Source organism: Trachypithecus francoisi, unplaced genomic scaffold, assembly GCF_009764315.1.
Source record: "Trachypithecus francoisi isolate TF-2019V2 unplaced genomic scaffold, Tfra_2.0 Lachesis_group15, whole genome shotgun sequence".
In the NCBI taxonomy this organism is placed as follows: domain Eukaryota; kingdom Metazoa; phylum Chordata; class Mammalia; order Primates; family Cercopithecidae; genus Trachypithecus; species Trachypithecus francoisi.
In genome coordinates, this window is record NW_022681460.1 from 83,549,728 (window position 1) to 83,572,747 (window position 23,020).

At 34.0% G+C, this 23,020-nt stretch overlaps 1 protein-coding gene across 5 annotated transcripts in view; it reads right to left on the reverse strand.

Moving 5' to 3' along the window:
- Positions 1-23,020, reverse strand: part of EYA4 (EYA transcriptional coactivator and phosphatase 4) — a 289,104-nt gene that overhangs the window by 65,830 nt on the left and 200,254 nt on the right. For 3 of the 5 annotated variants that reach the window (XM_033235411.1, XM_033235410.1, XM_033235412.1), the window contains 3 exons: positions 13,094-13,218; positions 11,655-11,723; positions 3,118-3,210 (listed from right to left, as the gene is read on the reverse strand). In XM_033235411.1, the coding sequence (XP_033091302.1) occupies positions 3,118-3,210; positions 11,655-11,723; positions 13,094-13,218 (287 nt within the window). The remainder of the gene's footprint in view (positions 1-3,117; positions 3,211-11,654; positions 11,724-13,093; positions 13,219-23,020) is intronic. The other 2 variants (XM_033235413.1, XM_033235414.1) reach the window with 1 other exon arrangement.

The window sequence follows — 23,020 nt, forward strand, 5'->3', positions numbered from 1 at the left end:
ACATATTTATTAAAACTTGAAGAATGTTTTAAAATTTTCAAATCAACTTAATGAAAACAGACTCTTTGTTCTACTACACAATGGGCATTAAATGTACATTTCATAATAATAGTGTTATTCCAAAGATAGTCATTCTAATTTATCAATTCACAATACCAAATACTCTAACAGAAATATAGTTAAATGAGGCTTAATTATATATTCTTTCATCTCTTCTTTACAGAATTTCTTCTTGGTACACTCAAGACTTGGGCTATACTAATTAGTTACGATCAATACTGTGAAATAGAAGGCTTTTCCAAAGAGACACTGAATAATGAAGATAAATATTCATTATAGTAACTTCTAATAAATAAGACATAGACCAAAATTACACATTTCAGAAAAAACTCATATACATGAACTCAATTCTGAATATACAGAATGTTTCTTCTAATGATAAATCTAAACATCATTAGAATAATGTACTCACAACACTATAAAGGCTCAACTAACCTTTACAATGTTCTATTAACGTCTATATGTTCATTTTCTAAATAGAACACAAAACCTTTGACTCAGAAAACTACGATGTTCACGTAGGAAAGTTTATGTTTCTTTACTAAAATATATATATTTTGTTCTAATTCAGAAATCTGCAGATAACTGAAAAGAACAACAAAATTGGATTAAAGTGAGTGGAAATTATGCAGATCAAAGTAAAGACTGCTCTCACAAAGGGCAACCTCATTTCCAGAATGATTTCTGGAATATCTTGTACAAACTTGAAAGACCTTCGTTTTATTCCCCACTGTCATTTGATTAATCATAAACATTACCCAATATACTCATTACATTCCATCATTTCTGCATACAACAGTAAGCAAACCAGCTTGTTTTCGAAATGCCCTGAAAATTAATTTAAATAAATGTTTAATGTCTACTGTCAGTTTCTCTGATAGTGTCAAAGCAATTTTAAGGTTTCATTCTTATTATCATGCCGTCTTAGATTGGTGACTCTCAACGGGATGAGAAGTGGGTAGGGGTGAGAATTTGCCTGTCAGGGGACATTTAAACAGTCTGGACACATTCTTGGTTGTCTTTAGTAAGCCATCTTTGGTTGCTTCTTCAGTAAAGAAGCATCTGGAGGAGTGTTGCTGGCATTCTGGGATAGATGCAGCCAAACATCTCACAGTGCAGAGGACAGCTTTCCCATACTAAATAATCAGCCCGAGTCTTTCACAGTGCTAATGTTGATCATGCCTGCCCTGGATCACTGCTGTAGAATAAAACTTTCCACAGAGTTGGAAATGTTCTGTATCTGAGCTGTCCAATATGGTAGTTGCTAACCACATGCAGCTGTTAAACACTTGAAATGTGTTTAAACTTGAAAATTCAGTTAAATTTTGGTTGCTGAAAATATTGAGAACTTAACACCTCTAGTCATACTTGATGATTTTCAAAATTTATTAATATTATTGAAAATATACTTACTGCATTATTGCTGTGAAAATGAAAATAAAAAACAAAATTTTTAATTTTATCAAATTTTAATAACTACATATGGCTAGTGGCTACCTTATTGGAGAGCACATCCCTAGATAATTCTCTAAAAAATTCAGAAAATATCTATAAAGATAATATGAGTGAATTTCAGACAGGATGATTGTTCATACCTATTTCTTTTTTCATCTATTTTCCGGTGGAGTATTACAGAAAGGACCCAGGGGCTGATCATAAGGACATGGTTCTAGACTCATACCACCAACCAGCTGTGAGGCCTTGACTGTATGGCCTTAACCACTTTTAACTTTTCTGGTCTACAAAATGGATCAGAGAGCTCTGAAATTCCTTCTGGAGCTAACACTTTATGGTTTTGTCATTCAGCTTTCAATGAACTTGTAGTATACTACTGAAGTATATCAGCAATAATTAATAACTCCATTCTTTTCCTTAAAAATTTGTTCATATAGATTTATTTTGCAGAAGGTTTATAAAACCTATGGTAGGTGTACAATACAGAACACTGAACTGGTAACTATTTATCTCCTGAGAGGCAGGTAAACTGCTAGAAAAGATGTGGATTAGTACACACGAGTCTCTATGCAAAGTTGATGTACTAGTATTTCTTTCTTGGAGTACTAATATTTATGTAAATATATAGCAACTGCTTCTAATCGGTGTGAACTAGTGAAATTAGATCATCTGTAAAAATCAAATATATGCTATAATGACATAATACTCTAAGACACATCTCAACTATTTTTACATAAAACGTACTACAAAAAATCCTTATAACATGAGAATATGGATAAATGCAAAATGTAAAATGTATTAAAGTAGAATAACAGAACCGAGATTCAGTTACCACAGATACTTTCCTACGTTTAATGTTCTTCTTTCTGATGTACCCATTCCTCCTCAGGTTAGAAAAATCCTTTCACCAGATAATAAGCCAAAGAAATATTGTAACTTAAAAAAAAATAATTGAATCAACTTAATTCATGCCCTTTGTGCCCAGCTGGGAGTTATCAGGTATTTATATTTTAAAGGGATTGATGTTTAAAGACATGCTATTGTTCTCTTTGAAGCATATGAGCACTCTCAGAGGCTGGGTTCTAATGCAACCAGCATGTGCTCTCCTGCAGCCCATTAACCTTTAATACTTGTCACTCAGCTGCTTACACAGGAGGAGTTTTTTAAACCCAGAGAGGAAACAAGGTTATTTAGAAGGAATCAAATGGATAGTTTTACATCTCGAATGTTAAACAGAAGGTAGTTTTTATGTAATTCAAATGGGTAAGTTGAAGAAGAAAGGTCAGCTACTACAACTTAATTATTAAATTAATTAAGCATTGTATAAAATAACTTTGAAGGAAGTTAAGTTTACTTATCCGTAATAAGAAAGTCATGGAACTTTTGCTGTCAACTACAATATCAAGCAACATTATTCTAAATACAATTTATAACAATGCATACTGCTTATGACTATTAGTTCTCAAAAAAATAAGAACTTGTTTCTAGCTTTATAAAGATCAAAGTTCTAAGAGCTTGGATGCTTATGCTGCTTATTCCCAGGGAGGAGGATGTGGACGCACCCCTATGTGTACGTAAGGACACATGAGCTAAAGGCTTTACCTGACCCAGTAAAAGTGTCAAGCGCTCCATCTCCAGTCGTGGTTGTGGTTTCACTGCTGTTCAAGGGCTCTGTTTTGACTGCAAGAAGAGACACTATGTAGAAGAATAAGTACATGTGAGTTTTACTTCTAAATTTATGTCAAAGACTCTGTCTGTTCTACTAGTGATTTTTCTAGCTACCATGGGCATGCAAGAGAAAACTTGAGAAGTTGATGAAGAGAGTTTGTTAATTTAGCTTCTAAAGGGGCATGCATTTAGAGGATTTAATCTAAAATCCTCTGGCCAAGCTAGTTCTCTCAAATCTGGCTTTTAAAGGCAGTCAACCTTAAAACGTGAAACAGCAGTACACATATTTGTATTTTTAATTCACCTAAACACACTCTCACGTAGTCAATAGGAAATAAGGAATCATCATCAGTCTTCAGCACATTGAATCAGAATGATACCAGAGAAATTTACTAGCTTATATTTTATTTTTCTCAGGAAGGTATTTTTAAGTTTGCATAATAATACAATGGAGACCGATAAAAGTATAGAAACCATGGGCTCATTCACACAATGAATGAAAATGAAGCACTGGATGAAGCTCTAAAAAACACTCACGAGCTATCAGGTGTTGGGCTTCTTATTTTTAAAGATATAACAATTTTTAATAAGTTATAGAGATAAGCACAGAAAAAGAGATGACTTATACAGCAACAGCTACATCTTTTGAAAACTCTTTTAATACGTTATTTCTACATGGCAGTGGTATATTTTGGCAAAATCTTTGCTCGGTAACAAAGTGGCCTAGTACACATTATTATCATTATTAGATGTGATAAGGGTGATGGGGGTGATAATAAAGTTTTACCCATTTGGTCACACCATATTTTCCCTTTGTTGGCAAAGCTTTACTACATATACCACAGCAGCAAGGAAATAAACTAAGCTATTTTCTACTTAACACCTCTTGTGTTTCCTGGTCATAAATGAAATGAACGATACAGTTAAATAACTTAGAAGCAAGCAGAAAATTACAAAGAGGAAAGCTCAAGACTAGCCAAAGGGCAAAAAAGAACAGTCAGTCATAGGGTACCCACCAATCACACGAGTCAGTAATGTTTTTCTGTTAGAAAAGCAATTAATTGATAGAAAAACCATGCGGTAACGATTATGCTCTTTTCCACATGAACAGAATTAACCAGATCCTCAGTGAGCTCTGTGTTAATTTAGTATCCATGATTTATTAACGACTTGATCGGCTGGAAGATTCAGAGGAGAAACGTAAATGTTGGAAACAGAAAGTAAAGAAACTTGGATTGCTTTTCTTAGCAAAAAAGGAAATTCAAGTTTGACTTATCTTTGAATAGCAACAATGATCTGAAGAATAGTCTATTTATATAATGATAAATAATAAATTAGTGGTTATAACTTTTCAGTAGTAATTTGCACAGTAGTCCCTATTATGGTTATACCTTATCAATCACTAAACCTATCATTACAAAATCATTTTATCACCTTTTTCTTTACTACTATATAACTAATACTTATTGAGAGCTTACTACACGCTAGATGATGTACATTTAGCTAATCCTTAAAACAACTCTAATTAATACAAATCACTATACCCATTTTATAGACAAGAAAACTGAAGTGCAGTGGGGGCTGAAGAGCCTGCATAAGTTCCAGTGCAGGAGATGGTAGAGCTAAGATTTGAACTCAGGTTTTTAGCTCTAATATGCAGGATCTTTCCACTGTATCAGGCTGCCTTCGGGTATGAAAATGGCTTATGCTCATGACAGTGCCTCTTCTCAAAGGCCCAAAGCATAATGAGAATGCAGTTATCTCCTAGACAGAATAATTAAAAATACCTCATTAAAAATAAAAACTGCACAATACTGGAATAGGATACTAAGGCATGTTTCCCATTTCTTCCTCATGGGATATTTTAAAAGACAACAAGAAGTAGCACATTTTAAATTAGGTAACAGTAACAGCACACCCTTAAAAGGCACTTGATACATTCCAGGCATTGCTCTTGCCCTTTACACCTATTAACTGATTTACTGCTCTCAACAGTCAGTAGATAATATCGTCATCTTCATTTTTCAGATAAGGAAACTGAGGCACAAAATGGTTAAATAACTTCCCCAGTCACAAAGCTTGTAAGAGCTAGAATTTGAGACCAAGTGGTGCGTGTTCAGAATCCAAACTCTAAACCATACTGCCTCTCAGGCAGCATTAGCTAATCAAGAATTCCTCTTGCCTGTATGAAGATAATGCAGAGTATAATCTAGATGGGTATAAAGGCTACTCCATCTCATGCAATGTTTACATTTGGCTTCTAACATTTATGACAAAAAGGCATGGCCCAAAGCCTTCAGCAAAACTAAGAAACAGTTTATCAGAGCTTCTGACTTCTACTTGCAGCGAAATTCCTATGTATGCATATCTGTATCTATGAACAATATTTGCAAAAGTAGCTTCATTATAGTAATAGTAACACAGATTTTACTTGTGAATGGAGGTGGTAGAATGTGAGCTGTGTCTAACAAAACTCATCTAGAAGCCAGACATGAAGATTAGTTTTGCTACTTTGAATTTCAACTCTTAGACCTGATTTCAAAAGCTTAGTATTGGTTTTGATTATAATCTCTTTAATTTGAAAGTTAGGGAGGTCAAAAGGAGAAAGAAGAGGAAGGAGAGAGTGAGTTTTTGGTCTAATTCATTATACTGGAAACACCTCTCATTAAAATTTTAAAGGTTTGCCTTTAGTCAAAGACAGACAAAGAGGTTCATTTTACTGAGAAAAGGCATCCCTGGGAAAGTATATGAAGAGAGGAGTAAAAAGCACAATGTATTAGCTTTACAAAAATGCCTGAATTTTAAAGTAATAATTCAACAAAATGGATGCTAACGTTTGGGGGAAGTGGTGCATGTCAATGTAAAACTGTTTTTCCTATGCAAGTAAGGGTAGAACAAAAGGGAAAAATGGAAATAAAACATTTATTCTGTCACGGAAAATAAACTGCACTCACATTAAGTGACCACTAACAGGCACCTCTCGAGCTCGAAGTAAGTCTCAAAGTTATTTTGGTTTGATTTTTCTAAATAAAATGCAGTAATATTACGTAATAAGAAATAACTATTTTTTCAGCAGTAGAAAGCTCAAATAGAGAAGTGAATAGACACTCCTTATATTATTAGCTGATTTATTAAAACATGTTAGAATACAAAGAAGTATTATCTTGATATTTATGTAACAGTTAACTAGTATAAACATTATAAAATAATTATAGATAAAGCTTGGAAAACTTACGTTATTTTCACTGAAGCTACAAATACATTTGAAATGTATGCTGTTTTCTTTTATCTTGCTTTTGTTTCTGCACTTTAAATTACATCTACTATATACTTTTCTAGTGGCAGGAAACTTAGCTTTTCATTAAATATATGCAAGACACTATTGGAAAAATGTTCATTAGTAAGACAAATTACTAGTAAGTAAGACATGGTCATTAGTCAGACAAAAATTAGTAGTCCTATTACTATTAATTTGTAAAAGTCCTTATTCCAAATAATTATCAGTGTCTATTCCTTAACTGTTCAAATGTATTTTTAAGCTATACTTTGTTTTTCTTAAATTAACATGATGTTTAAACGAGGCTTTTAATTTATTTTCAGGACAGCACCTAAATTCATTACATGCAATAAGATGGAAGCAAAATCCTTCTATAGAAGACAAGCACCATATTTCTTAACCAAATGCAAGCTTACACACAAAATGTTTTGATTTCAAAGGAAACAATAATATTTTAATGTCCCAGGTTGAGGAGTTTTGTGGGATTATTATTCTGTATCTTCAAAGTAAGGGAGTCAGAGCTCATTTTGCTAAAAGTGGCATAAAATTACTTTCTATAGCACTTTTTCCAGAACTGTTAAGAAATTCTTGTACTGTCAGGCCCAGCTCCCCACTAGTTAGCTACTTGCAACTTGGATGTTTTTGACAGAGTCAAATAGTAAAAATAAATAAATACACAATTGGCTTTTCCATTTTTTTAGCTTTAAAAATAGTTCTTACGTATAGACTGAATTAAAGTCATATATGATTATTGTCAGGTATCAGTAATGGCTACTAAGTCACAGATTTCCTGTCTTCACATCCCAACCTTCATCCCCACTGCCATACACTTATTTTTAAAGCAATCTTACTCCTGTCCCCTTAAATTGTCTTTAGAATTTAAGTACAACATTAATGTCGATTAATTACTTTTAGAGAAAGTCTGTTTTATGATCATAACTCAAAGTTCATATTCATTTGTTGCAATTCAGGCTTCATCCTCGAAAGGTAACCCACATAACTTACACTTACATTTCATCTTCATAAATCAGTGTAGTTTAAACATAGATTAAGGTGTGTGTGTGCACCAGTTTAAGGTGTTCATTTAAAAAACTACATATATGTAATTCCACATACACTTCTTTCTGAACCCCAAAAAGCACATACAGAGGCTTTTGACAGCCTAGTTTCTACAAAGAATTTCAGAAAGTTAGATCAGGAAAGTTACAATTTATAACACTGCAGGGAAGCAGTAAAAGTATTGCCTACTGGTTTTAATAATCAGTATAGCCTATGATTTATGCTTGTTTGAATCAATATATTCATTCAGAAACCTATGATTACCAAGTGTCTTTCATTCCTAACTACCCATAAAGTATTTAATTTTGTAAAATAATTTGATGAGGCCATTTATGACTTTTATTCTAAAAAAAAAAAACTCTACCAAGAACCGACCCACAGCAGTAGGTAGCTCTACTGCACAAATACTAATTCATTATATGTGAGTCAATTGTCTCTACAGTAAAAATTCTAGAAGATTCTTTTCTATATTGATTTCAAATATAGAAAAAAAAAACAATACAGCTGATCAGAATGTCTGATTTCTATTCCCCCAAACTTTTCCTTTGAAGTCATTTCTTAATCTCCATGTAGAATCAAATATTCCCTCCCTCCACTGTTCATCCACCTTGAACACATTATGGCATTCATTATTTTCATGTCTGCTTCCCTCTGCTAGACTTTTGGTTCCTGGATGGCTGGTATCGTGTTCTTTAGGTCACTGGGTTCCCATTTCCTAGCATAGAACTTGGCATATAATAGGAACTTGATACGCTTCAATTAAGTGAGAAAGTGAAAATTTACTCTTTTAGATCCTGCCCTAGCCCTCCCAATAGATCTAAGTATTTTTGTATATAAAGTGTAGTTCATCATGAATCCTGACACCATTAAGCAAATTAGAATCTGGAATTACCTACATCTGGAAGTAAAGACTCATATGATTGGCATGCACTCTTATATGTACAACATAACTTATGTATACGCATATAGATCTATATCAGGAGTTGTGCCAAATCTGACTCATGGCCTGTTTCTGTATGGTTTTAAGTTAAGAATGGTTTTTACCTTTTTAAATGACTGAAAAACATCAAAAGGAGAATATTTTGTTACATGGATATTTTAATGAAATTCAAATTCTGTGTTCATAAGTCAAGTTATTTAAATACAATCATGTTAATTTGTGTAGGTATTGTGTATGGCTGCTTTTGTGCAACAACAGCAGAGCTAAACAGCAACAACAGAGAGCAGACAGCTCACAAGGCCTGACCTCTGCTTTATTTGCTAAGGTAAGCTTGCATTTATGCTATCTTCATATTTTACACTTTAATAATTTTACAAGTGCTAAAAATTTCAAAGGAAAATCTATATTCCATATAAATCTGCAGATGTAATTATATAACAAGGATTAAGGTAGGGAAACACCTTAAATTACTTTCAAGAATATTGCAACATACTTAAAGAGCACCAATGTAGTATGATAAAATCTAAAGGTGATACTATCAACTTATATCAAATTAAAAACAAATAGGCCGGGTGTGGTGGCCCACGCCTGTAATCCCAATACTTTGAGAGGCCTAGGTAGTCAGATCACCTGAGGTCAGGAGTTCATGACCAGCCTGGCCAACATGGTGAAACCCAGCCTCTACTAAGTAAAGTACAAAAATTATCCTGGTGGGCGTGGTGGTGTGTGTCTGTAGTCCCAGCTACTCAGGAGGCTGAGGCAGGAGAATCACTTGAACCTGGGAGGCGGAATTTGCGGTGAGCCAAGATGGCGCCACTGCACTCCAGCCTAGTAGACAGAGTGAGACTCTGTCTTAAATAAATAAAGAAATAAATAATCTTTTTGAACATCTCAAGTTATTGGAATGATCTTGAAAAGCTATTAAATTAGTTCTTTTCTTTTGCCTTTTGTTTTATCATAATTTTATGAAGTGCTACAATTCCAACAATAAAAACCAAGAATTGAAAATAAAATAGTTTATTCTTAATAGAAGAGATCACACAACAAATGCTTAGTCTGTGTCACAAATGCCCACCATAAAAAGTCATTGACATTCGGCAGGGCATGGTGGCTCATGCCTGCAAACCCAGCACTTCGGGACGCTGAAGCGGGCGTATCACGAGCTCAAGGAGATCAAGACCATCCTGGCTAACATGGTGAAACCCCATCTTTACTAAAAATATAAGAAATTAGCTGGGCATGGTGGTGGGTGCCTGTAGTCCCTGCTACTCGGGAGGCTGAGCAGGAGAATAGGATGAACCTGGGAGATGGAACTTGCAGTGAGCAGAGATTGTGCCACTGAACTCCAGCCTGGGCGACAGAGTGAGACTCCATTTCAGAAAAAAAAAAAAAAAAAAGTCACTGAAATTCATTAAAAGTTTCATATAATATGCTACCAGGGCTATATTATTAATAATCAAAGTTTAACATTTTGTTACCAAAAGTTTGCTTTCTTTAGCCCAGTTTACACATTTCTAAATGCAAATAAACTTATCTGACCAAATGGAGAGTCTGTTAACACAATGCACATTTTCATTTTCCTTAAAAAGCTTTTGCCTATTATTGCATTACTAATTAAAGAAGATATACTGATATTTATTGCTAAGCAATTTATATACATTATCTAAGACAAAAGTTGTGCCAAGAAGTATTATTATCATCCTTTTATAGAAAGGAATTGAAGCTCAGAGAGCTTAAGTAACTTGTTCAAGGTGACACAGCCAGTAAGAGTAGTGCTAAGATCCAGATTCTTGGTGGCCCTGACAACACAGCTCCTTGTTTTTCTCCCATGGCCTCACGAGTTTTAACACTGACACTAAGAACCAGGAAAATTTGATGCTTACCACTTAGAAAAATGTTTCTGGTTGAGATTAGAGGTAAATTACTATTTACTGCACATATCCACTATTATAATGTTGCTTGTGTTAAACACCATTTGAGAACAGACCACAGCCAGTAAGCGAAGAACATTTTTTTACATATTAAATGTTTAAAATGTCAAAATTACAATATTTCATTATACATGAAAATTATATGAAATTTAAATTTTAGGGCTCACAAGGTTTTACTGCAACATAGCCACGCTTATTTATTTACATATTTTCTATGGTTGCTTTTGCACTATGATGGCAGAGCTGAGCAGCTGAAACACAGACATGTGACCTACAAAGCCAAAAATATTTACTATCTGGCCCTTTACAAAAAAAGACCCTGCTATAGAATTAACAGTATCTAAATTCTAGCAACATATTTTTAAGTATGAAAAGTATATTTAAGTATAAAATTGAAAAAATTAAAACTAAAACGATACAAATACAAATAATGAGCATATTGAAGTACTTTTTCTTCACTGATCATATATTCGAATTTAGTCGGAGATAGAGCAAGGTCCAGCCAAACTGTGCCTATTCTAACTGTTTGTTTGTGATGCACATTTCCAACAGGCATGAGCTCCTTTTTGATTCTACAACTGGGTGGTGCCACAAAAATGTGATGGCTTTGTTTTATTTGATTTTTTTTTAGCATATTAGCGTTTAAGAGAAAGTTTGTTAATATGTGTGTAAGTATGAATGTAGTTAATATGCATAGTACAAAAAAATTTAAAAGCCAGTATTAATTTCTAATTTTAAATGTATAGCTTTCACCACTGACAATTTTTAAGGTGAGGGGATACTGATTATTAATGTTACTTTATATACATTGGAATAATTCTCAAAATCTGTAGAGTAGAAAATATCTTTTGCTTTATTAAGAATTTAATTTAAATTATTAAAGTCTATGGATTACGAAGGTGATTAAGTTTGTATGCATGGCCACTCTGCTTCAATTGCTCTATTTGACATGGCAGTTGTTGGGCAAAATTAATCATGTAATAAAACTGATAAATAGTGAGAAAACTAATATATGCATCGTTTAGGTGAAATTATGAAACATTTAAGAAAAGAATACTACTGACCTAAAAAAAATCTAAGAATACAAATTGATAAAAAATCATAACCAACTGCTGTCAATAAACAACTAAAAGGCATGTTCATTTTTCCTTTTTCAGTACTGAACACAGAAAAGAGATGCAAACATAGACATGGCAACAGACAGCAATCCAGAGGGGCAAATCCACACACCCAAACACATGCAGTGTACCAGCATCTCTCATACTTGTTGCAGAAGAGGGGGTGTTGCAACTCAGCAACCAGTCTGCTGTGTTTAAAACAGTCATGTTGTCCCCTAAGAACAGGAACAGTATAAAAGTTCATTGTCTGAATGCCTGCTGATATGAATAATCTTCAATGCTTGCACTGGTTTCTGAACTTTTAGCCAAAATTGTAACTGTACTGTATGACTTTAACATTTTAGTTTATCAGGTTTATTTCAGTTCAAATATATGCATATGATGATTAGTGAACTTCATCAGTCTGGTTCTAGAGTGCTTGAGTTTTTAAATTTTATTATTTGTACCCAATTTAAGGTTCAAATGTACCTTCCTCTAGTTTTCATCACTAAATATTCTATACATTCGCAACTGCATAATTAGATGAAATTACAGATGCATGTTTAGAGACAAATAAACATCATAAACAAGGAAAATGTTAATCTACAAGGGAACTGGTGTAAAACATTATTAAATACAGGTAACTTGCAATGCACACAACCTTACAAAGAAAATTTTAGATGCCATCGTTATTCTAAAATAAATGGGAAGAGGTGTATCAATTTCATAGATATTTATTTAAAATTTAAAAGAAAATATGATGTGGCAAATGCTAATATCTGACAATATCGTTTTTACAAATTAAATGTCATATAATTCTAAATTTATTGGCTAGATGGATCTACAAAATTTCAAATTGTGAATAATTTAAAATACAGTCTATATATAAGTGTGTACATAATCTCTCTGATACAAAAATTGGATCACATTTTCTGACAAGTTGAATACATTTTATAAAAATAATAAAGCAGAATATCTGAAGTAATAGCTATTATTGTTGCCATATGCTGTGGCATAATTATGGAATAATAGAATGAGAAATTATCTGAAAAAAATGCAATTCCTTTTTAAATAAATGTTAGGTGTTATTCTGTTTGAAAAGAAAATGCAGCAGATATTAGTATTTTTGTATTTCCAAAACCATATGTGTGGCTTTTTTTATAAAGCACTTTAAAGAAAAAATATTTTTAAGAAAAATGTTGAGGTAACCTTTCTTTATAATTCAAAATAAAACCAAAAAGTTGTGTGTACACACACACAACACATATAGAAAATTTTGCTAATACCAGGGTGGAAATCCTTTGGCCTCAATTTCTAAATTTTGTGGAATATTTACAAGGGCAAATACAAAAAGAAAGCCTTTCTCAAGGCCCTTGAAATGTTGCTCAATTCTATCTATTCTCTGTGAAAGTTCCCAGCTATAGAGGAGGAGCAAAAATTTCAAGAAAATCATCAAAACAATCAATATTAATTATATATACCTTAGATATAATGCTGATTTGTGTTATTGATAAGAAGGTATTTATTTATTAGCAGATCCCTAAGAAGTAAAATTAAAGCAAATATTGAAATATGATTCTGGGTATCTTCAGGGTAGTACACTTACCTCCTGTCCCATTTGTAGTAACCGATGTGCTGCTGAGATTAGATTTTTCCAGTTTGGAGCTACCTGGAGTATCACCACCTCCAACAAGAGTATGAGGACTTGCTAGGTCCTGCATGTCCATAGACCTGGTAGAGCAGGAAGCAGCAGAGAAGAGTTGGAACTGCAGCAGTTATTTTTTAATAGACTACAAATATTATTCTATTGACCACGTGATCTCACGGTGATAATTAAAACCAGTATCTAAGACTTAGTCAACCAGATGAACATGCCAGTTCATTAGAAACAAACACACATACAAACAAATGCATACATAAATAAGAAAAGCTTCCACAGTAAGTTAAGCCTCATAACCTGTTTGTAATAATATAACGTTATTATAACATATTATAACATAATATGGAAAACATGTTATTACTAATACAAAAATAAAATATTATGTTATTACTAACATATAGAAATAACAAAAAAATAATCCTATGACTGTTCCATATAATACTGTAAGAAAAAATGCAAATTCTGTCATCTTGGCAATTTAAGCTGATATACATACCCACCCTCCTAAATTGATCACCTTAGCTACACACTAGAGAGCTGAAAATGTTTAATTCCCCAAATTTGGCAATCCCTGCCACCAATAATGAAGAAATCAGTAGCCAGAAATAAAGTGTGAACTCAAAATTAAACGGAAGCTTCCAGCTGACCTTGTTGACCCAGGGAGCCGAAAAATGAGCCCAAGCCCTGAGAGCTGGTTTTGTAATACTTTTAGTGTAAATTTAGGAATAGGGCTTTGGCTTATGTTTGCTCCAGAGATTGTGCTACAATTGGGATAACATAAAACTGTGATTCTTGAAGGGCTGATCATCTTTTGAAAAAGAAACTAGAGGCTGGGCGCGGTGGCTCACGCCTGTAATCCCAGCATTTAGGGAGGCCTAGGCGGGTACATCACGAGGTTAGGAAATCCAGACCATCCTGGCTAACACGGTGAAACCCTGTCTCTACTAAAAATATGAAAAAAAAATTAGCCGGGCTTGGTGCCAGGCACCTGTAGTCCCAGCTACTCCGGAGGCTGAGGCAAGAGAATGGCGTCAACCCGGGAGGCAGAGCTTGCAGTGAGCCGAGATCGCGCCACTGCACTCCAGCCTGGGCCTCAGAGCCAGACTCCATCACGGGAAAAAAAAAAAAAAAAAAAAAGGAAAAATAAAAAAAGAAAAGGAAACTAGGAAAAAGAACTGTGCAGTAGCCCAAAGAAGCTACACATGCTTTCATGAAAGAAAGAAACATACAAGATAAATAAAAGTTGAGAGAATTTCTCACCAACAACCTGAACTATAACAAATACTAAAGGAAGACCTTCAGATCAAAGAAAAGATACCAGGTGAAAACTTAGACCTACAGGAAAGAATTAAGAATAACATAAATGTAAATATATAGGTAAAGATAAGAGATTATCTTTTATTTTTCTCTTAATTCATGAAAGACAGCCTATTGAAGCCAAAATAATTGCATTATATACAGGGACTTACAGATGTAATATGTGACAACAATAGCAAAAAGTGAGGTGAAATTATATTTTTCGAGGTTCTTTCATTTGGCATGAGGTGTTATATTAAATTTGGATAAGAGGTTATGTTTAGGGTACACGCAATAATCCGTAGCGTTAAATGTTAAGAAAAATACCATCAGGTATAACAAAAAGCGAACAGAACGATTAAAATAGCATTTTAAAGAATTCGATTAACCCCAAGAAGCCAAAAAGAGGGAAGGAAACAAAGAATAGATATAAAAAAATGGAAAACACAAAGCAAGATGGCACACTCGAACTCAAACACATGGATGATTACACTAAATATCAATGAACTAAACACTCCAATGAACAGCCAACTGTGGTCAGATTAGATTATACAACCAAGACCTAACTATGGAGGATCTATGACAGAAGCACTTTAAATATCAGCATATTGTGCTACTATAGTATACTGCCCAGACATCCTGAAGAACTCATTCCCATAGCTGCTCAGAGTGTTACCAACTGGCAGCTTTCAAGTGAGTTCCTTCCCAAAACTTGCCCTCAACTAAAGAAGGTCACTGTGCCCAAGAGCACACTCTTTCTGAGGGCAGCCCTCATCTACTGACTGGTCAATGGAGGGGTAAAATGACTACTCCCTCTTACCCTAAGGGTCACCATAGTCTAGGGCCTCTCATAAGACTAGCTGAGACCTTTGTTGCAACAGTACTACAGATCAGCGTCTCTTAATCCAGCCCTGCTTCTTTCATGCCCCTCAAAAGGAACTAATACTAAGAGCACAACCCAAATAAACTCCTGCAGGAAATACTTCAGCATCTGCATCCTGGGAACCTGAAAAGTGATTAAGGCCCAATTAGGTGGAGGGTCAAATAATGGAAAATGACATACCACGCAGATAATTAACATAAGAAAGATGGTCAAGCTAATATTACATCACATAAAACAGGCCTCAAGATGAAGACTATTAGCAAATATAAAGAAAGGAATTGGAAAACGATGAAAAACAATAAATTATTCAAGAAGACATAACATGTGCCTACAAGCAGAGTTACAGAATACATGAAGCAAAAACTGACAGAATTAAAGGAAGAAACAGATAAGTCTATGATTATAGTTGGAGCTTTTAAGACACACTTTTCAGAGTAACCAACAGAAGAAAAGTAGACAAAAATAAATTTTAAAAAATATACATGTAAGATTTGGAGAGTGTTATCACCAATGTGACCTAATTGACAGTTCCAGGACACTAATACCCAGTAATGATAAAATGCACACTATTTTCAAGTGCACATGGAACATCTACCAAAGGATAGACCTGGGCTATAGCTGGGCTATAAAGTAAATATTGATAGATTTTTAAAGTTGAAATGTTACAGGGTATGGTATCTGACCACAATGAATTAATTTAGAAAGCAATGGTAATAAGATATATAAAAAATCCCTAACCTTTGAAAATTAAACACTGCACTTCTAAATAATTTGTGAACCAAAGAAAAAAACACACAAGTAAATATAAAAAATATTTAGAACAAAATAATGAAAAGATATCAAATCAAACCGTGGTATGCAAATAAAGTGGTGATTAATGAGAAGTTTATATTTTTAAATGGTTATATTAGAAAAGAAGAAGGATTTAAAATCTGTGACCACTTTAAGAAACTAGAGGAAGAAAAGGAAATTAAACACAAGGTAAGTAGAAGGAAACAATAAAGAGTAGAAATAATTGAAACAAAATCTGTGAACAATAGAGAAAATTTACAAATCCAAAAGATGATCATGAGAGATATTGATGATTTTAAAGGATAATAAGGAAGTATTATAAACAATATTATGCCAATTAATTCAAAGACACACAAAATCAGTGAATTTCCTGAAAGATACATTTACAAAACTTGATCCAATTAAAGTAGAAAATCTAAATAGTCCTGCATTGATTAAAAAACTGAATTCATAATTAAATATTTATCAAAAAAAACTCCAGGGTCATATGGTTCAATTAATAAATACTAGCAAACTTTTTTGTTACTATTATTTAAAAAAATTTTTTTTAAATAATTTTCTTTTACAAATTCTTTCAGAAAAAATAGAAGGAAACACTTTTCGTTTCATAGTAGGAGATGAGAATTACCCTAACCCCAAAACCAGAAAGGGACAATTTTAAGAGAAGAAAATATGGATATATATTTTTTATAAACACAGATGAGAAAATATTTAAAATATTCTCAAATCAAACCCAGCAATAGAAAAAAATCATGACCAAGTGTGCTTTATGCCAGTAATGTAAAGCTGATTTCACATGTAGAAATAAATGTAATTCAATATATTAACATATTATTTCTATGAGTACAAAAAAATTTGATAATATTCATCATCCATTCATGATACAAACTCCTGGCAAACTAAGAAAAGAAGTATTTTTCCTCCATCTGATAAAAGCACTCTTGAAAAATCTATAGCTTATATCATATTCAATGATGAAATACTGAATTATTTCGGTAGCAAGTCAAAGATATCTGCTTTTCCTACTTCACCACAATATTCTACTAGCAATCTTAGCCAATACCAGACAAAAATAAGGAAATAAAATAAGCAAAGTTTAGAAAGAAAAAACTTTAATTCACAAATGATTTAATGGTTTATAGAGAAAATTCTGGGAAATTCATCCCCCAAATCCCCAAACTACTGGAACTAATGAGTGAATTTACCAAAGTTACACATATAAGGACCTTGCCAGTACTAAATAAAAATATTAACTAAAACATTATAACTTCAGTCAATGCCTCTCCAGTTCAAATATTGAAATATCAAAAGCAGTGATTTTTCAGAGGGATGGAAGTTGGGCTAATCACAGTCCAGCTCCAGTGAAGCTCAACAACTTTAGGAAGGGTCTCAACGAACAGATCCTTACCTTAACTGCCAGAGGAAAGAACTACCACTTTTTGGGGAAATAAAACACAAAAGAAAAATTATGCTTCAATCTCTATTGATTTATTGTATATAATGTTCAGAACATTATAAATATTTTGTGACCTAACAAAAAGCAGAAAAATGTGACTCTTAGTCGACAGAAAACACAGTAAATAAAAGCAGACCTGTATATGACCCAAGTGTTGAAACTAGCAGATAAGGATTTTAAAACTAATGTGAATATATTAAGTAACTTATAGGAAAAGATATATACACAAGGTATATAAATATCTATATGCCATATACAGGTATTAATATATACATATATGCCATAGATACATCTGTCATATATAGATCAATACATGTATGTATATAATATATAAATATATATGTATTGTTAGATATGAGTTCTAAATTTCTTTTCAAAGAATCAATATGTCAGTATGTTCCACTCTTTGCCTTCTACTTTTAAACTTAACTTCCTCATAAGGCAACCTTTTTTGATTACCTGCTCCACCCTGATGCATTTCAATCACCTGCTCCACACCGACTCATTCCGATTGCCACCTACCTGTTCTGCCCTGACTCATTCTCCACCCTGCATAACCATTTTTTCCCACCAGACCACTCAACCTGTCACTATCTTTAAATTAGCCAGTCGGAATTAGTTTAGCCATCTAACCCTAGCCAATAGGGGAAAGACACAGCAGCAGGGGCCACGTGTGTCAGGGATAAGAGCCCCTTTTCCTCTCTTGTCCTCTCTTGTGCTCACCATTGCTCCATCTGTAAGGGCACACCCTCCTACAGAAGTACATTGCCTTGCTGAGAATTAAAAAGAAAATTTTATATTTGAGTGCTATTTCTTTTGCGGCACTGAAACTTTATTTATAACAGTGTGTATCTCTATATTGCATATGGAGAAGAAATGGAAACTCTTAAAAAAGAACTAAATAAAATTTCTAGAATGAAAACAACAATACATTACATAAGTATTATTTGAGTGGACTTAACAGCACATTGGACATTGTGAAAGAAAGGACCAGGATATCTGAAGCTAGGCCAATGCAAATTATCCAAACTGAAGCACGGAGGAAAAAATTGGGAGTGGCAACTGAATTGAGCATAAGTAACCTGTGTAATATTATAAAAAAAAAATAAATAAATAAAACAGGAGAAAGAGAATGATACAGAATAATATTGGAATAAGTAATGGCCAAAATTTCCCCAAATCTGATGAAAAACATCAACCCAAGAGCCTTACAGCACCATGAACATCAAACAGGAAAAAGAAAAAGCACAGCTAAACACATCATAGTCAGATTCTGAAAATAAGAGAATGCTTTATTAAAGCCAATCATAAGAAATGCACAGAGGGAAACAAAAATAAAGTTATATCTGATTTCCAAGAAATCCAAACTTAGCTCTTATTATATGTCTTCTCTTTACAAATATAATGAGTACTATCCTGTCCCAATGCCTTACCCAGACATTCATAGCTCTCCATGCAGCTTTATCTTCAAGTAATCACCTACTATACAGTTTCCTGTATCAAAAATGATTATTTTACTATTGTCACAATTTCCCCTTCACAATTTTAGCTTGTACAGCATCTTTCTTGTCTGATAGCTCCTGAAAACCATCTTAATCAATACCTCAGAAATGCTACTTTCTCCATGAAGCTTTTTCTGGTCCTCAAAACCAGAAGTGACCTGGTCATACTTTCATATTTTTGTTATATTATTTTTACCTTCCTCTGCAGCACTTTTCATACTGTCTTAATTTATTGTCATTTGTGTATACGTTTTTCTAGAAAACAAATGAAAAAAAAAGCTGCCACAGGATGTCTGTGATAACAAGATTCTTTTTCATTTATCTTTGTTAACTCCTGAAGTGCCCTTCCTATTAAAAGATGCAAATAAACAGTTGTCAAACTCAGTAGCTTCCAAACTACTAGATTGTTAATTGAATAAAAAGAGTAAGCACCTCAAATATGTGTACATATTTATTTAGCTGTCATTTATATGTGCTAACGAATTATGTACATTTTTATACAGGCACATTATAGAATATATTCAAAAGCATAGAAAGTAATAAGAATGAAATAACATTTTATAAAGAGTTTTTCAGATTACTTGACTATAATTCCTGTCTATGATAGAGTAACTGGGACCTAATATTGCCACTATAAAACTAAAACTAAGGAAACAACGTTGGAAACAATTGTTTAGATAGCACACGGCTTGGTCCTTGAGAGAAGAAAGAAAATAAGTGAGGTTAGCCCTTGCGCAGTAAAAAGTGAATCGTCCAAACTCAGCACATTCAAAAGAAAGGCTTGTCCCTTGACCAATTCCTGGGAGATAACCTTTAAGCCCTTGGAATATCTTAACTTATAAGAGTACCTGTGTTTAGCTGGAGCCCTGGGCCACACCAGACACTCTATGCTAACAATGATGCTAACAATGTGATTCTTGGTGGGGGCTTTGGGACACGCAGAATCAGTCTGACTTCTGAAGGGGCTAAAAACAGTAATGAAGATCAGCCATATGGGTGGTCAGACATGTTTATATAACTGACCTCCAATAATAGTGACCCCTGGGCACTAAGGCTTGGATGAGCATCTGCCGTTGGCAACACTCTGCATGTACTGTCACACATTGTTGCAGGGACAAATAAGTGCTATTTGTACAACTCTGGACAGAAGACAACTGGAAATGAACTCTCGGTTTCTCCTGAACTCTGCCCCATATGCCTTTTTCCTTTGCTGATTTTAATTTGTATTATTTCATTCCAGTGAATCTATTGAAGATTCACTGCTATATCCTTATTGCCTGCAAAGCTGCCCGAAAAAGTAGTTTCTCAAGAAACATTTGAGTAATAAATGAATGACTGAAATGGTGTGTAAGCCATAACCATCTTAGAAAACAGCTGTGAAATCAAGCATGTGAGTGTGACAGGGTGAATTTAAGTGTGAAAAACTGGGAGAAATGAGTTTAAATGGCAGTCAGAATCAGAAGATTTGCCAACCATGGAACAAACAGAAGAAAAAGAGGTGAAATCCAAGAACAAAGATGAGCTCAAAAACAGTACCAAGTAGTATCTGTAGCACACCCCGATAACAGACTTAATTACAGTAAACGCTAAATGCTCGTGATGTCATTATCTTCTACTAGACTCGCCCAACCCAAAGACTTTTAATTTAAATGATCAAACAAATTAATGGTTGCTTATTACATGTAAAGCAGTGTCACAGGTGTTAGGATTGCTGAGTGAAGACAACATGACCCGACCCTCAAGGAGTTTACCATCTAAATGACAAAGCAGGGTCCTGTGAATAGAAATTTAAAGTATAGTAAGTGTCCATAAAGTGGAACAGATAGAAATTAATGTAAACTTAAAGATTCTAGAAAACGTCCTCAGAAATTCTTAGCTGGGTTTTGATGAATTCGAATAAGGGATCCTGGGGGAGGTATCTATTCAATGATATCACTGAAGCCACAAAGTAGTGTAGGGGCTCATAGCCAATCTGGACCACACACAAGATGAGTAAAAAAGGAACATTGGTCAGGAATAAAAGGATGGCGCACACACCACAAAGAAGAAACAGAAAATGTTGCCCCTGAAAAATAAAAACCTCAAAATAAAAATAACCTTGGCATTTTACATTCCAGTCCACAGGAAACCAAAATGCAATTATCTGGATATTTACAATTTAGTTACTTACACTTGAATTCATTTAGGTGGGTCAATGTTTCTTGCAACTAAGAGTCTTCAGAGAACAGAGATACACTATTGCTACTAAGAATATGGTGAAAATATTCCCATATTTCCTTTTATATGCTTTGTGATTAATTTAATTGTGACACTTCAGATTATTTTTAATTCCAATTTATACAGAATGTAAAATATATAAATTTTACCTTAGGTTTCAGCAACAGAAAATGATTAATGGGTACCAGTTTTTACCGTATACCTACTGCATGTGATATGGTTTAGGCTTTGTGTCCCCACCCAAATCTCATCTTCAATTGTAATCCCCATAATCCTCATAATCCCCATGTGTCAAGGGAGAGACAAGGTGGAGGTAATCGAGTCATGGGGATGGTCTCCCCCATGCTATTCTCAAGATAGTGAGTGGGTTCTCACAAGATCTGATGGTGTCGTAAGTGTTTGGTAGTTCCTCTTGCGTTCATTCTCCTTCCTGCTACCTTGTGAAGAAGGTGCCTTGCTTCCCATTCGCCTTTTGCCGTGATTATAGGTTTCCTGAAGCTTCCCCAGCTATGCAGGACTGTAAGTCAATTAAGCCTCTTTCCTTTACAAACAATCCTGTCTTGGGCAGTTCTTTACAGCAGTATGAAAATGGACTAATACAGTATGATATATTCTGTGTTTGGTTTTTCTCATATATATTATCACCTTTAATCTTTAAAATGACTTTTTTTATTATTATTATACTTTAAGTTCTAGGGTACATGTGCATAACGTGCAGGTTTGTTACATATGTATACTTGTGCCATGTTGGTGTGCTGCACCCATCAACTCGTCAGCACCCATCAACTCGTCATAAAATGACATATTAATATACATATTATTTTCCACATTTTGTAGATAAAGAAATTGAGGCTCAGAGAGGATAAACAGTAGTCCCAAGGTCACACAGATAGAAAGTAGCAGCACCAGAACTTGAACTCATGTTTATCTGATGCAGAGCTCACACTGTTTCTAGCAATTTAAGTGACTTTATTTCATTCACACTGTGAAATCACAATCAGGAATGCACATCCCTGAAATAAAACATTTTGAATAGTTTTAAATGGTTACTAAAGTCAATATAAGCATCTGCTCTGCCAAGTTTACACTGTTAATAATATTTAAAGGTAGTCATCTTTTTTTTCCAGGATGTTTATTTCAACCCCTTGTTAGTGGTCCTTATGTCATAAGGCCATTTGAATATCAGCATCTTTCTGGACAATATAAAAAATGAACTTAGCCATAAACACAAAAACTTGGAATAGAAAGAAAATGTAAAGACATGCAACTAGTTTCTGGAGATTTTTTTTCCTGCAATTTTTCTGTAGCATTGATGGAATTTCTTTCTAACAGTTTGAAATATCCTCTTCAAACCCAAGGAAGGGGAAGCCTTACAACTGTGCACTTTAGAGTCTACTCTAACTCAGAAGCCATGATTCATTCTGTCCAGATCCTGGTAATGAGTCATGGTTCTGCTTATTTATAGGATGACTCCATCAGTTGTTCACAACCCAAGGAATGCAAAAGCATCCTCGACGTTCAAAGACTCCCACTCTCATGCCACCTTTTTCTCTTTGCATAAAGTGGACATGGGTCTATTTCCCACATTCTCAAGAGTCCACCAACAAAGCAAATTTGCATTTGACCATCAGAATTATTTTAAGGGCAAGATTTGCTCATAATTTTTTTTCCTATGTGACATAAGCCTCAATTCTCCTTACCTGAAAAGTAAGAATAACAACAAGAGC